At 32.2% G+C, this 17,862-nt stretch overlaps 1 protein-coding gene across 1 annotated transcript in view; it reads left to right on the top strand.

The window, feature by feature from the left end:
* Positions 1-12,506: 12,506 nt before the first annotated feature.
* Positions 12,507-17,862, top strand: part of LOC134249896 (uncharacterized) — a 32,663-nt gene continuing 27,307 nt past the window's right edge. The window contains exons 1-4 of the mRNA XM_062732258.1: positions 12,507-12,518; positions 16,221-16,404; positions 16,715-16,822; positions 17,444-17,513. Of these exons, the coding sequence (XP_062588242.1) occupies positions 12,507-12,518; positions 16,221-16,404; positions 16,715-16,822; positions 17,444-17,513 (374 nt within the window). The remainder of the gene's footprint in view (positions 12,519-16,220; positions 16,405-16,714; positions 16,823-17,443; positions 17,514-17,862) is intronic.

Here is a 17,862-nt window from a genome sequence, read left to right as displayed (position 1 = left end):
ACACACAAACACACATTGTTACATGTACTATATCCCCTTCTGTTAGCTTTGCAGTGCCTTTTGTTGTATAATGTTTGATCGAACTAGTTAAGCTTAAATAGACTTTCTAACATTTAAGATTGGTATCTGCTACAGAATTTTGAAACTGATCCCTGCAAAAGTAAATTTAGTCAAAAGGTTATATAACTGTAGGACCGTATAAGTTGGATCACCCTTGTTCTAAATATAAAGGCCTAAAAAAATACTTTACAAACAACAGACCTAGGTTAAAACAATGTCGAAAATAAATCATATTTACACAAGAATACAAATACATTAAATTGTAGGTAGAAATATTGAAATTGTCGAAACTGAAAATGCACTGATCAAATAGTAAAACCGGTTATGATACTTCTACGCTTCCATTCATTGCACAGTTTAAAAGGCATCTGACATGGGGCATGACATTTTCAGAACTGCGCCGTAATTTAACCAAAAGAAGACTTCTCCCAATTTCAAAATACCTTTTACTTTAAAAATGTTAATATGTACTGATATGAGGCTTTCCAGAATAGTTTGTCCGCAGCTCTGCTGCACTGTTCTATTCCTATGGATAATTTCTTTGAGACAGGTAGGTTTTGTACTACAAATAATTATTTCTCAGAAGGAAGTTGAAAATCCGTACAAGTTAGACTAAATGTATGTTTGTTTGCTAACTATTGCAATTGTGAAAAATTGTCGTTATCTTTATCGATATTTGTTAATGAATTGAATAATATACAGTAACTGAACAATACACAGGAACTGAATAATATCAAATTAAGTACAACTGTGTATAGTTTTCGCTTGGGTTGCTTACATTAATCTAAAGAATAAAAAAAATCGCTATGCATAATTTTAACTTCTGCAATGCTGGTAGCTGTCCTGTCTACTGTTATGACAAAATAGTATTCTATTTTCGGAAATCAAATTAAACCTGCTAGAAAATTTCTTTAAAAAATATATATTACGTATGTAGGTCAAGAGCCTTTTAAATTCCTAGTAGGAGCGATAAAAATACTTCTGCATGATTTTTTTTTTCGCAGTATGTAAATCCTTGTAGCTGCGAAATAATCAAATGGGATAACATTATAAGCACTATCTAAAAAAAAAAACAAAAAAAAAAAAAGCAAACTGACCAAGACAAAACAAACAAAACCGAGAGAACAAACAAACAAAACTAAAATAGAAAGAAATCATTAAAGGATTTTGTCCAAACTCGAATATCCATTTTAGTGGTGGTGGTTAAAATGAAGATGTTTTCTTGTGAGGTTACCAATTCTTTCAGTACCAACATTTTTTAAACTCAGGTGACCTATTTCTATCCGTTTTCGTCCGTCGTCGTGCGTTGTGCGTATAACGTTTGAACATTTTCAGCTTCTTATCTGCAACCACTGAAGCAATTTCAACCAAAAAATTAATGCCATCTTTAATAATCGTCTTCTTTACTCCTGGCACCAATATTGGGAAATTCATGACCCTGGGGTCAGGGACTCTAGTGCTAGGGCGGGGTGTATGTAAGTATGGAGTGAAAATGCATTATTTCTTTGAAAACCTTCTTCTCTGTCCCGCCCCGTGGAAATCCGGGTTATCTAGAATAGGTCCTCAGTACCACCTTGCTTGTCGTAAAAGGCGACTAAATGGGGCGGTCCTTCGGATGAGACCGTGTTAACCGAGGCCCCGTGTCACAGCATATGTGGCACGATAAAGATCCCTCCCTCCTCCATAGGCCTAAATTTGCAGCCCTTCATCGGCAATGGTGACGTCTCCATATCAGTAAAATATTCTGGAGAGGTACGTTAAACAGTATACAATGAATCAATCAATCTTCTCTTTTCCTGGGTATTAAATAAATCAACTAAGTACGTAGTTATGATTTGCTAAAGTGCCTCTACCAAAATTGTGAATTTTATGGTCACTGGGTGAGGGATTTTGGTGTTAGATGAAGTACCTATATAGTTATGATGAGCAAGGACCCTTATCTTCCAGGATCAAAGGTACCATAGAGGGGGGCTGTACTTATATACTGAAAATGAATGAATTGTTTGAAATCTGCTCCTTGAAAATAATCAATTGCAAATATTTTTTAAAAAAGGAATGATGCCTTTTCAAAAATTGTGCAATGTGTGGATCTAGGCCTAAGGGTCAGGGATTCATGTGTGGTAGGGGCGGTTTAATTTAATGTATTTTTTGTTCCCCTACCCTGCTTATGGGTATTAAGTAACCAAACTAAGAAACTGCTAAGTGTATAGTTATGATGATCAATGGTGCCTCTTCCAAAATTGTGAATGCCATAACATCTGGCTTAAAACATGAATCAAATTTAATAACTGGAAAGTTATTGCATAATGCTCAGGTGACATATATTATATTGTCCATTGGCCTCTTGTGTTTACACATTACTACGAAACCCTTATTTCACTATATTTCAAGAAAATTGTTGTGATTAGGTTTTAAAGCAACTGACCGTTAAACGCTCTTTTCCAATATAACTTACTGTACAGAATTGTTTGGAGAAATTGACAAAATTAAAAAAATTTCGACTAAATTTATCAATTTCAGGACTCCTGTTGTTGTGTTTTTTTTTCTCATATGGGGTGTTAAAAACCAAGGCGCACGCGGACGCTAAGCATAGAAAAAACTTAGAATGGCAAAAATATACGAGAAAAACCCCAGTCACATTTCCAAAAACGACCAACGGCCGATGGGTTTTGAATCAAAAATTGGATTCTTCGGGTGACAGTCGGCAGTTCATCGCCCGTTGTCTTGGCCGATTTTGACCTCTTTTTTTTTGTCGGCCGACCAATTTGGTGTCCATCGGTCCAAGTTATAATTTTTTATGCGTCGGTGGCCGATTTCTTCGATTGAAGTTATCCGTCGACCAACCTTCGATCATCTACTGACCACCGGAGTCAGTTTATTAAGTCAGTCGTCCATCGTTTGACAAAAAGGGTGTCCAAAATTTTGGCCGACGGTTAAAATCAAACTGTGACTAAGAGCTTGATGATCAGGCGACGATTGGCCGACTGGTGAGTGAGTATTTAACCTATATAGGATACATTACACACACATTTTTGATGCGTAGATTGGTATATATTTTTTGAACGGAAATACAATAAATAAATATTCCGTACGATATTAAGAAATCTTAATTAAGTATCCTTTGCTGCTTAGATATGTACCATTTGTCGTTTGCATACAAAATTTTGCTCAGATTTTCAACATTGAGTCACAATTTTATAAGATTCTGCCACTTTGCCTTGCAAACTTTACTCACGTCATCTATCTGAATATAGATCTATGACAAAATATTTCTGATTTTCTAATGGAAAAGATTTTTTGTGTTACTGTATACGTACTTTTTTCCACGGGGTCATAATTCCGCGGATTCTCAATTTCTGTGTAATCCGCTGGTAGAAAATTACGCGGATTTTCTAGACTGTCAGTATATGCCTTGCATTTATATTAAGTACGCTTGGACAAATTTCCGCGGAAAATTCGTGACCACGTACATAGCGTAAATTAATACCACGCGGAAAAAAGTACTTCTACAGTATTTATCTAGGTCATCGGTGTCGGAAGGAAATAATGTGACTGCTCTGTATCGCCCGATACTGTGTCGGCCGATCATGTTCTTTCAGCCGACAAGACCAGAAAAAAATTAGTCGCCCGACCATCGGCTTAAAGGGGCCGACTATAGTTTTATTGTGTGAACAGTACAAGAGCGAAACTCTTCATTTTTATACCATATATAACTTACATTAACTTCATGCAAAGTTTGGGGGAAATCTACCGTCCAGATATTTTTGAGGGACCCTCTCAAAATACAGATACATTTACTGTAGGATTATACAGGAAAATGCCAATTTTTAGCACTTCAAGCAAATTATACAAGTACTACAATAGATATTTTGTTCAAACTATAATATTTGATAAATAATACTATATTATACAATATATGTAAGAAACACAAAATTCTACCGTCTTGTTACCAGAGGGGGCATCTAAAAATGCCAAAAATAGTAAATTTTACTATTTTTAAAGAGTATTAAAAAATATGACGTACACAATGGATTCACATTAAGACAGAATAAAAATATTGGAGATATTCTCAAATTTCTATGTTTTAAATTTCAAGAGCGTATGTTTATTACTTTTTCTTTAATAATATTTTTATTACCCCTTTCTTTCAGAGATACAGATTATCATAACGTCAAAAACACACTGCAACGACGCCAACCTAGCTACATATCAATTGCAAAATCGGTTTACAAATCAGTTACATCAAATTGTAATTACATTTTTATGCCTATCATTTCTTTTTTTTTTTTTTTGTTTAATTTTAATAATAAAGCGAAAAAAGTTGCATTAAAACAGTAAATACGCTTCATTTTACTATTATGCGCGAAATATTGCGCAATGGAAACTACAGCCGCCCCCCTTAAATGTTACTTAGGCAAAAATCATTGAGCAGTTACATTAGATAATTCAAGCATCTATAGAGGACGGAACAAGGTCATTGTGTGGTACATTGTGCGAAATTCAATACAAAGGGATTAAATTCCCACGCCTATGTTAAATACCGTCTTGCATGATTCATTTCGAAGTTTCTTTTCAATCTAATTCATTGTAAAATTAAACCAAAAGAAGCCCCAATGCACATTTAAAAATGTAAAAATATCAGTTGTGCTGAAATGAGACTTATTTATAGGCAGTACCGCTGATTATTCTATCAATATGCATGTTTTCTTTTTTTATTGTGGTAGGTTTGATTTTTAGTATGCTTATTTGTTTTTTTAGAACAGAAATTTGAAATCTGTTAAATACTTATGCGTTAGTATACATTAAACATATTTTGCTTCGTCCTCGCAATGTTATTGGGGTACTATGTCATCATGTTGACATTGCCGTCAGGTCGCAAAGTGTTGAATCGAGATCCTAGGGATTGCGAGGATATAACTGTTGCTGCAAATGTTAATATTATTATTTACATGTAGTTTATCATTAAGCCCCTCCCCCCTTACCTCCGTCTGTTATCTGAAATTACACGAGTTAAAAGGTACTCTATGTACTCTATGTAATATATAGAGTATCTTTTAACGAGTGTAATCTGAAATTACACGAGTTAAAAGGTACTCTATGTAATATATAGAGTATCTTTTAACGAGTGTAACTTCAGATATGTGAAGATGCACGATTTAAAAGGTACTCTATATGTTTTGTATCATTGTTCCCAGTAACCGAATTACCCATGCTATATCACTTTTACGTTTTAAGCTTCAAACTGCTGCTCCCCATGATTTCAATGGTGCAAGCTTCTGCTGAAACTGGCGGACTCGGCGAAAACAAACATGCAACATATGAAAGTTTTATGTAATGATGGTATATAATTTTCTTTTTTATTCTGCCAATGATTTGGAAAGGAAAGGATCATCACATATAGTGAACATTATTTCAATCGTGGTTGAAACCTGGTTAAGGTTTTCAAATCCATCTAAAACTCAATCGAAATCTTTGTTTCAATAACGAACGTTATTTTAATACTAGTGGTTTGGTATTAAAATGCACTTTGAACAACAACTGAAGTATTTTTTTTCTCAAAAGTTATCGTTATTTGTTTAGTGTTTTCTTATGAAATACACTTCTACCAAGATTTGAAATAGTTTTAGGTCACCTGAGACATTCAGGTGACCTACCTATTTCAATCTGTTTTTATCTTTCATCGTTCGTTAAAGGTTCGTCAATCATCGGTCGTTAACGTTTGTAAATTTTCAGCTTCTTAAACCACTGGACCCATTTCGAGGATTTTTGACATATTTTATTCATGGAAATAAGGGAAAAAATCATGGCCCCCAACCTCCTGGGGCTTAAAATGTAGGACTAAAACCACCAAATTAAATGCTTCCTTAAATTGTTTTAAAATTTACTCCTAGATTCCAAGCCTGTAAACTGTTTGCATGATTGTGATTAGCATTGAGTCATTTGCCAGAATTTTAAAATTCAGGACATGTTCAGGGTCTCAGGTGCTAGTGTGGGGCTTTGTTGAATATATAGTGAAAATGCGTTATTTCTTTAAGAAATATTCTCCTCCGCTTCTGGAAATTAAGCCGATAAATTATTCGCATAGTTATGACTATAAATAATGCTTTTTTCGAAAAAAAGTGAACTTCAAGACTTCAAGACTTATGTTTGAGAAACTTTGGTGTTGAGGCGGGTCTCTAATGATGACATGCATGTTGTTTATATGCATTAATTCTAAAACCAATCTCCTCCTCTGCGCCTGGATATGTAGCCGATGAATTAAATACACGCATGTAGTTATGATGAGGAAGGATGCCCTTTCAAAATTGTGAATATCATGGCTCTAGGATCATGGGTCCAGGTGCTAGATTGAATCATTGTTGAATACATGTATGAAGTTTATAGGATTGATTCTCCAAAAAATGTTTTCTGTCGCCCCTTTGTATTAAGCCGATGAACAATGTACATAGTTATGATGAAGAAAGGTGCCTCTTTCAAACTTGTGAAATTCATGGTCCTTGGATCAGGAATTCGGGTGGTAGGGTGGGACTCTATTGATTAGTTATTGAAAATGCATTATTCCTTAAAAATGTTCTTCTCTGCTCCAATTCTACATTAAGAACTAATTATATTCATGTAGTGAGCAAAAATTGTAATGATGTACACATTATGTTTACAAAACGGTGATATAGATTATTGCCATGGTTCACAAAACACTGGATATATTTGTTTTCATACTTTATTAAACTGAACAAAGAATCACAGTGAGTTGTATTACTTATTGTTATTAATGAAAAGTGGCAAATAACCACATTTTATTCCCATCTCTTTGTGTACTTAATTGTAGCACCAGACAAGTGACGAAGGCATATCATTCTGTATATTGTACATGTTGTATTTGTATTCACTGGCGTTCATCATGATCCCTGGAAGACTTTGGAAAACCAAGTATGATCCCAATGCAAGGGGATCACATAAGTCTAGCAAATTCAACGAGGAATAATCGGGGGTATTTTTACCAGTTTTTTAAAATATCTTTGGCAACATTGCTTCTTCTATCAATTAATTTTGTTTTGTACTTCTATAGATCCTTTACAGTGTTGTATAATCAGATAACCCTTTATGTGTGGAGTTGAAAATATAAATTAATATAAACATCTAACAGAATTGCGAATTAAAACTTTCTCACATGCACATGTTCCTTTGAAAATATAATTTATATAATAAATCAAGATGTACCTTTGTGCACAGAGTGATACAAAGACACTTCAAGTAAAAGATCCTTTGCAGGCATTTCAACGTTGATTCAACGTTGAATCAACGTTGCATTTCAACGTTGAATCAACGTTGGATTTTGGTTGCATATGAAAGTTGAGGCAACATTGAGACATAACGTTGTTTCAACGTCAATTTTCAACGTTGAATAAACGTTGAAAATGGGTTAAATTTTTGATTGATTTATGGTTGATTTTTGGTTGCAAATGAAAGTTGATGCAACGTTGAAGCTTCAACGTTTCAACGTCAAATATCAACATTGAACAAAAATGAACATTGGTTATAATTAGGTTGAGATTTGGATGAAATTTTTCGGTTGTACAAACGCTGATATTTGGTTGAAATCACCTTGAATTCATATTACATTTTACTTTATAAACAGATACATTTCAAATTATAATATTTTTTTTTTTTTTTTAATAATTATTTATTTATTTCAAGAAGTGACATGTCAAGTTACATAAGTTTTTTAGTCACATTCACACACACATTCACACTTCCCCTCTGAATTTAAACAAGAATGAAATATAAAATATATAAAATTCAAGAAATATTTAAAGTTGGTGTTTAAATAAGTGTTTATAACTCAAAAATATTAATCCATGGTGACCATAGATTATCAAAACTTTTTCATTGTAAAATTTTGAATTGATATGCATTTTTCTACTTTGTACTTAAGAGTTAAATGATGTAGCAGCCCAGTAATCATAGGCATTTTGTTCTGTTCATTTTGACAATTATAGTATTTCTATTATTCAAGTTGCGTAATATTAACATAAGCTGTAATCCAGTATTATGATTGTGAGATAATTTAATTTAGTATGTACTTTAAAGACAAACACAGATTCGGATTCAATCACTGAATATCAAAAATCACTGCTTGACAAAATTTATATGCCTATTGAAAAGTGGGTCACAGTAATCACATCCAGGTTCTTCGAAGTACGCATCTGTCTTACACTACTAAGTTCCACAAAGTGGCAGATCCATTTATTTTAATCACGCATATAGTTAAGTCCCATAGTTAAGTCCCATGAATGAAAGAAATGAACAGGAGAATCCACCCTCTAAAGCAGAAGCCTATTAATAAAAGAAATAAAGATGTAAAAGCCATTTGTTCGATACAATGCATGTAACACGTTATTTCAAACGATAAAAATAAATACCAGGTATACATGAATGATTTTAAAAATCAGATAAAGGAATATATTCCGGTATTTGAATTTAATTAATATGATTAAAAGAATTATAGTTGACTTCAAGTTAAAATTCGTATTAGTATGCTTATAAATAATTATTACTATAGAAAAATGTTAAAGACATGTACATACATAGACATAAGTGTACTTAAAAATGTTGCACAGGAGCGAAGAATCTGATGCAATCAATGCTGAATATATATATACAATCAATTCCCTGCACCACTGGTTGATTGAATCTTAGGACGAACTACAATTAATTAAATTGTAAAATATATTAGTATACTTATATTTCATAACCAAATGAATATTAACAAAAAAAAACATAATACACGAACCAAGGATGTGCATTTCACGCAGATTTCAATTAAATGATACAGATACTAAAAACTTTTAAAATTTCTTAAATCCATGAAAAGGAAATAATACTTACTGTCTTTATCCTTATGTATATAGCTTGAAAACACATTAAATATGATCAACAAGGAGACGCGCACTAAATTATTTGTCCAGCAGTTGAATTCAAATTTTGAACTAGATAAGCTGCAAACAGCTATACTCTGCCCAGCAAGAAAATTGCATAACAAGGTTTTCCTGACACTGAAACTGACCAACTAAGCGAGAGGCACTCCTTATCTGAAATCTAGGTTTTTGGGGAGTGGATCTTAAGCAATGCTACTTGACCGGGGTTATAATTGTCAGTATGAAAATTGTTATGTGTTTATTTAATTTTTTTATATTTTGTGAAAAGAAAGATTATAGAATTAATACACACAACAAAACACAATCAAATAAAATAAGACTTCTTATATTCGCTCTGTATACGTAAAATCTGCGCAATAGTATACGGCACGGGACTATATGAGTCTAACTGAAACCTATAATTTTCTGAAACCTAATACTTATAGGAATTGAACAAAATTAACAAGGGTCATGCAAAAATTCTACATTTGTCAAATTTCCCCTTTGTGCGTCACAATGGTGCTTTAAATATTGACAACCTAATGAGTTAAACTAAATGTACTTTTGATTTGTTTTCTTTTTAGTAATTAATTTATACAAACTTCAAGATAATTAGCTATTTTTTTAGTGCTCGATTACTTACTAAATTAATTAATAAAAATGTATGTAGTTCTGCTTTCTGCATCAATTCTTAAACTAATCTTCGAAGAAGCACATTGAAAAGTTCTGTATGATTTCCAATACCTGAAAATTGGTATAAAGTATAAATGTATTTCATTAAACATTTTAAAGGCCATCTTTAAAGCAATGTTTAGTTTTATTGAACATGTTGAAGGCCATCTTTAAAACAATGTTTGGTTTCCATTTTCCGACAGACTGACTACCAATGGTCCGACTCTTAACTAATATTTAAGATTCCAGCACAAGATATTTTTTTCTTTTTTATTCCTCTTCTTCGGTCAACAAATATGTTGAAATTTTCTGGAAAATAAATGTTCCCTACCTATAAGAGCTACTGACAAAATGATTTTACTCAGAGTTGAGAGCGGACAAACATTTTAAAGATGGCCTAATTATGAATTGAATATTTTCTGGCCTAATCAGAATACTGTATTTTTACACACCCCAAAACAGATTTCAAAGGAACAATAGAGAACAAGTGCTTTTGTAATTCCCAAAATTTTTTGGACATAATATCTTTCGAAGTAAGATAGATAGTTTGGCAGAATAACAATATCCCCAAATATTTATACCTTTAACAAACTTGACTTTATACTCTAGAAAAAAAAATGCATGTGCATGAAACTGTAACGAAATCAATATCGTTTTTGTTCGTGTGAATTGAAATAATATTTGATTGACGATAATTGTCTTAAAGTTTTTTATCACAGTGATTAATTGTTCATTAATAGACCTTGACTTCAAGATATTTAATGTCATTTAATTAAATAACAACCTGTAGTTAATGTGCCATTTAAAAAAAATCAAGTCTACATTTTCGTAAATGTTACAGGATAAACTCTGGGCTCGAGAAACTCTGAGCTGATCGAGCTTGTTGTCTAAAGATAATAGCCCAGGCTTTTATATTTCAAACAACATTTCGAGACCGAGGAGGTTTTTCTGTTTCATTCACAATAACAACGAACTTTAATTATTTCTTCAGTTTTAACGACAGCTCTTATGAGGAACGAATTAGGTCACGCTGTTCCATTTAACACCAGATCAAAGGTCAATTCGTTTGTTTACTTGTGTATCGATTGCATTAAAACGCAGACGAGTCCCATTTGATCTTTGATTTTTTAAAAAAATTTATATTAATCATAAGTCAAGAAATAAACTGGATTATTTAAAATAAATTTAATAAGCGGTAATAGCCTTATACATGTTGTATATTTGAGGGTTGCTGGAAAAGTTAGCGGACCCATTGGTTTACGGAAAATCTATTGTGTACTGTGAATTATGATCTATACCTGATGAAATTCATATATTTTGTTTGTTTGTATGTGAAAAATGAGGTACATTTAATAAAATTTTGAAAGTTGACTTTTTTTTTTACTATGATTTTTACTATGCGGTCATATCTGATTCACAGAACAATCAATTGGTGTCAAGTGACGTGAAAACCAGATTTCAAACCCGTTTATGTTTTTCACAATTCTAAATATCTTTTTATTTCTTGAGACTTTTCTTGTCCTTTTTTCTACATAAAGAATAAAATAAATATCAAGACATGTTACTTTTCTTCGATAATATCTTTGTGCTGTTTTTGGCTACTAGTATTAACAAGATCTTTAAAATAAATGCCTTTACGCCATTTAGCAATCAGGTATGGAAACAACACAAAACCAATAGACATATCGCTTTTACTGAGGGAAGCATCCATTGTGTTGATGTTGTAATCTGACGCACTGCGACATCAGTTATCAAGCTCGATGCATGGTCACATGAAAACAGTATATTGATCATGGGTGGTTGGTAATTTTCATGTAGGCCTAAGTTAATATATGGTCGGTAGGTCACGTCGAAGGGGCACATTATCAATGTATCAGCATACCATGATCGTTTAATACGGTATTGCTTTCAACCAATAAAATTTCAAAAAATTTATAAGTATAACACTGTATAATGAGGTACATCTTCGCTAACCAAGGGTTTCCGATCCGACACCTGGAGTAGGTATCGGATCAGAAACCCTTGGCTAGCTAAGATATATGAGGTATCCCAGGAGTTGATAATTAGAAATGCTAGTCCTTCAATTCTTATAAATCTACTTTTATTTGAATACTTTTGTTCTTGGTACATGTTTTTTTCATATTTTGCTGTCTGTGTACACATAATTTTTAGTAGCTAGGTGCTCTGTTACAACTTTTTTTTCAAAGTGCGTAATTTTTTCGAAGTGCGTTGCCACAGTGCTCCATGACATTCCCATCCTTGGCTTTGTTTTTACGTGTTAATTATTTATAAATGGATGTAAAACAGTCATAGTATGCCCTCCAATTAGATACAAAATCTCGCCAAGAATCGTTTTATGAAAGCTGTATAGCAACAGGTAAAATATCATAAATCTTTTTGTTCTTTTTTTAATTTCAATCAAATGTCTATGTAATATTAACTTGCGAAAAAAGTAACATCCTTCGTGAAGCATGCCACTGTAAAAAAATGTACTTAGGAAATATACACTACCATTACCTGTTTATATCTAAACCTGTTTAATATTATGTTTAACAAGTAAACATCTCGGTCTAAAGTATTTAATGCATTAACATGTTTAGAAATTAAACACATGTTTCATTTTTCAGTCAGTAAGAAACAAAATTGTCTTCTCGGAAATGATTGAGATATTCAAACAATAATTAGCGCGGTTGTCGAACAAAGAAAATCATCACAACATTACGAAAAAACCGTTTTTCCAACAAAAAAGATAGAAATTTAAGATGAAATCGTTGCAGAGAAAGTGAAATGCACGATCGAGGGAGGTTTCTTAAAAACTGTGATTTAAAAGGTTTGTATGTTTTTATTAACAAAATGAGCATGACGAGAAAGGTAAACAATTTCAGCAGTACTTGCTTATCTTAGGTTATTACATTTTTAACTGAATTTAAAAGATACAATGAACACTATCATTAACTCTTTACAACTTACAGAATTGCTATGCAACATACATTGAATCCTAGCGTCATAGAAATATTACTTTACCATTTCCCCGCAAGCACTTTATAGCCGGGTACAAATTTCGCTAAAGTTTAGCGTAAATAATATTCTGAAATAATATTTTAATTAAAAAATAACTTTTCCTATTTTATGAGGTTCAAGCAATTATAAAATTATTGGAATATGGCAATAAATTGAAGATTAAATGAACTTTTTAAAGTGCGTGAAAATGCGTAATTGCGGGGAAACGGTAAAAGCGTGATTTTGCGTTAGAAATAGGAAATGATATATGCGTTAAAATGCGTGACTGCGGGGAAGGGTGTTAAATTAATTGGTACAGCTTGACTATTCATAATAAGGATATAAAATAATGGATGTTAACGGACGATAAGTATTAACAAGGAACACATATACCTTGTACTATTATTGAAATACGAATAGTATGTTGTATGTGTCTTCAACACACGATCAAATCGTGGATAGAGTACAAAATATGATCTTAAATGAAACCAATTAATCATTGAAAATTCTTTTATTTATGATAGAGAAAATGATTGAGAAAATGAAAAAGACGTTTAACCACACAGAGAAAACATAAACTTCCAGCAGAAAAGCTAGGTAGTCTCTGATTTGATCAGTGGTACAAGGTAATTTATGTTACTTGCACTTGTAATTCATTTGAATGTGTTAATTTTGTTGTTTCTTTCTATTTTATGTTAGATTTTTATTCAGCCTGCTTTCCCAATGGACTGTTTCCTTCTTTCGTGTCAAGCTTGAAATTTCTGTCCCTTGCATTTGTTTTGATTTTATATTATTTTCTATTTTTCTTATATGTTTTGTAGAAAAACAACATTTTATTAAAAGCAAGAACGTAAGGATCCAGCCAAGTTGAAGTTCAGGAAAAAAAACATTATCAATATCATTTACTTATTGGAAGAAGACTGGAGATAATGGGATCTACTAACCTGAATTCGCTGAACTTTTTTGTGTTGTGTTGTATTGTGTTGTGTTGTTGAGATATCCCAAATAATTTCAAATTCTAGACGTTTTAAGTTTTGTATCTCAGTAACATAGAAAAAATTTAGTTAAAAAAAAAATACCTAAAAGACAAATAGTTTGATAACTGAAATACGTATTTTAAGGTTTTTCTGGTATACTGTATTGGATGTATGAGTTTGCTTTAAAAAATTGATTTGTATTCTTAGATGGATTAAAAATTTTGATATAATTTAAATTTTCTAATTCTAATAGACTAATAATGAAAATAAAACTACTCTGAAGTTCTTTGTAATTTGTATAGAGATAACTACGTTGGTTTATTATAAGTGTACCAGTATTGGGTAATAATTCTTCAAGTTTGATTGTACATGGATTTTATAATGTTTAAGTGTTAAGCGTATTTAAAATCTAAATACGTTTAGGCCCTAAACATGAGCTGCACCCTGTACATGTTTTGAAATTAAACGTTTACCTAAACACGGTTAGAAAATAAATGTGTTTAAGAATTAAACATGTGAAAACATCTGTCTACAGGAATAATGTTTAGAAAAATGTTTAGACTCTAAACACATTTTTTACAGTGTGTTTTATCAAATCAATATGACTCAATATATTTTACAAAATCACCGGTAAAACACCAAATCTTAATCTGAAATCAAAGCTTAAGACCACAATAAATATTAAATACGTTAATTTTTTATCTGGAGAGATTTACAAGATTCGCAGAAATAGCGCACACAATAGAACTTGTCCGCGAACTTTCTAACATACCTCGTATTTTAAAACTTTTCATCAGATGGAAATACTAAATTTTGTCTTCTACCACTTTAATATTAATGAACATTTTTTAAGAATAAGCATAAGATATAATTAAAATTGAAATAGTGTACAATATTTTTACAGAATAGAATTCTTTAATCCTTAAAATAATCAGGTATATGTTTACATTGTAAACTTGTCTCAAACACTGGAAATCGGGATACCCATGTCACTGTGAACTATGGCCTTCATACAATTACATCATTCAATTATATTGTATATACATGTGCACAGTAAACATAATAGATATCCATGTTTTAATTGGAATTAACAACAGACATCTTTTACTCTTATCAAGAAATTTATAGTAACCAGAGCATGTGTTGAGTGATACTAAATTTAAAAAGATGTCATCAAGACTATCATTATTTTTTTTAAAATACATTTTTGATAAAATATATACATGTTTATATATACATTGAAAAGTATAGATATAATTCAGAGACAGAGATTTTTGATATTTTCAAAGGAAAACTTGAAAAATTCCTTTGTAAGCAGACAAAAAAAAATTCAGATTCAGAAAATGAACTCATGTTTTGCTCAGAATCAATCCTATGACACAGAGTTTACACATCAATATCCACATATACGAAGAATTGATAAAAAGTTCGTGGAATGGGGCTATAAAATTAGTACCATGTAGTCCGTGCTTTTAAAATTCACAAGGAACATTAAACAACAACAACAACAAAGAAAATTTGATCATTTTAGCTTTAAACGTTCATTATTTGCCAAGATATATCAAAATAATAAAAAGACATTATATGATCACCTAGGGCCGTTGCCGTTTAGTTTCATGATGTCCGACAACGTCATTGTTGTTTTAAATGTCCGGTTCTTCTCCCCCATACGTTTATTTTGATCATCTGGAGCTGAGTAAGGACTTAAACCCGTCTATATATTTTAAAGTTCATTTATGTACATAAACCGGTTTTAATTTTATGACGGTAATCAACGAACTTTTTTAAGCGGCTCTCGTATATCACAAGTGCCGTTTAAACCAAGTACAGGTCTAACCAAGTGCTATTTTCTGATTTTCACCAAGTGCCGATTTGCATACACTAGGTGACATTTTCACCATGTGCCGTTTGGAATGGGTACCGTTCGAACTATTTCGTTGAGACAACAACATTGCAAACGTTCGCCAAGATTCCTTTTACTAATAGAAACCTTTGCGAGCACTCGGAGAAAAGGAATAATATCCTCATGAGCAGAACATAACTCCATGCCTAAGAGAATCACATCTATATCGATTGAATTGCGTTTGTGTTAGATGCACTAAAGACTGACAAATACGTCACTGAGGGTTTATTACATGAAGGAGCATTGGAGTTGGGAGGTCATGATATAAATCAATTATTATGTACTGTACTATCCACTAAAATCTGATATTTTGTTGTAACTTACACATCTATTAGAAGGTTATAAATTATTTTCTGGGAGGGGGTTCAAATAAAAATTTAAATCAAATATTTGTACTGAGTCTGTGTTTCTTTTCAAATTAACACGTACCTAGCCTTCTTTTGATATACTCAGTTCATACTGCTGAACCGTATAAGATATATGTTTGCTATTTTTCTGTTTAAATCAATGTATGCTCTCGAAAACATGATCAGCCAAAAATAACATTTTTGGAGTCGAAATTAAATACAGCTTATTCATGTATGTAACAGAACTGAAGTTTTGGTAAAGAATATGTGTATTATAGAATTGTAGATAATTCAAACATTTGTATATATTAGATATGTAATAAGTAAAGGTGGACTTTTTGTACAGATTGATACAAAGACACTTCAAGTCAAGGAGACTGACTTCTGCCCTACAAACCAATCGTCATGGGAGAGGGCATCACGTTACTTGAATTGCACGTCTCCAGACAGATATCAGTGTACTTCAAATGAAAATCAGACATCCTTACTGGAATACTGTTACGATGAACCGCCTACCTTCGTGTTGAAAGGTAACCTCTCCCTTATTTTGAAAAGTTCAGATTTATACTGTCATCATCATTTATTCAGATCATGTTAAAAAAAAAACAAACAAAACAGGTCTGTCAGATCGATATATAGTTATAAAATGAATATGCATTAGGCCTGTCAGGCTAGTGTGCAGTAGGCTATGAAAGACTTTAGAATAGAAATAGAATAGAAAAATTACTGAAAAGGAAAATGAAGGAGATATATGATACTTACACTGTCTTGCATGTATAAGTCAAACAATTTGTAGCTTAGTATATATGCCATATAAGCTTCTTTTGTTCTCATGTTAAGGTTATTGTTGGATTTTACTGGATGTACATTACGTGCACACATTCAACTGTTCCGGATTCACAGAAGGATGTCCGAATGAAACCTACAGAAGTGACGAACTTTATAAATGTTTGTATGCCTTTTACTTAAAAAAAATATGGTTTTTAAATGTCATACTCTCAACAACTTCAAAACTAGAGGTACTGTGAGCAATGAGCTCACTAAATGATACCCCCGCCTCCCATATGGATATGATGGCAAGGTCCACGTTTTGCTGTGCCCGGGAAACCCAAAATATGTGTCGGATCAAAGAGTAAAATAGGAGGTGCAGAATGGCAATATTTAATAAAGATTCTGTGAACGTTTCATTTAATATCACTCAGTGGTATAAGAGGAGTTGCGGATAAGAGATGGGTACCCCAAAGCGTAACAGACAGTCGGATGGACGGACGGACATACAGCTATACGGACGGACTGACATACCGATTACAGTATACCCTCCCACTTTTCACGCAGGGTGTATAAGTATCTACATAACCAGTTGGCTCTCGAAAAACGCGTATATTATATATGATATTATTTTTAATTCTTACCTTTATTGCTTTCATATTATCCAAATCAAAGGAACGGACATTATGGAACACCATTATTGTGGGGTACAGATATTTAGATGAAACAATTGTCCTTACTCTAGATTTTACCTCTTTAGTTTAAATTACAGCTATGTATAATTTTTTTCATGTCTTTTAGATCGACAATGTTTACAGTTGAATAAATTGGAAGGATGTTTTCAAGCAGATGAAAAATGCTTGAAAGAGAAGTAAAAACCTTAATTAATATTTAATTTTTAATATTATATACACATTAAGAGTTCTGATATTATAAAGACCTATATCTATACATATGTCATGGAGTACATATATTTTTGACACATAATTGAACTGTATATTTACTAGACACTTAAAATGATTTCTAGAGAATCAAATTACTTATTGAGACAATGTGTTGGACAAAACGCATTGTGAACTTATTTAGCTTCGATTGATTGATTTATTATATATTGTTTAACGTCCCACTCAAGAATTTTTCACTCATGTGTAGAAGTCACTGTATGCCAGTGAAGGGCTTCAAATTTTGACCTTTACTCGGCACTCAGCGCCTTTGAGGCG

This window comes from Saccostrea cucullata, unplaced genomic scaffold (assembly GCF_032062105.1).
Source record: "Saccostrea cucullata isolate Sc308-1 unplaced genomic scaffold, CSIRO_AGI_Scuc_v1 ctg1629, whole genome shotgun sequence".
Taxonomy (NCBI): Eukaryota; Metazoa; Mollusca; class Bivalvia; order Ostreida; family Ostreidae; genus Saccostrea; species Saccostrea cuccullata.
This window is presented reverse-complemented; position numbering and strand designations above follow the sequence as displayed.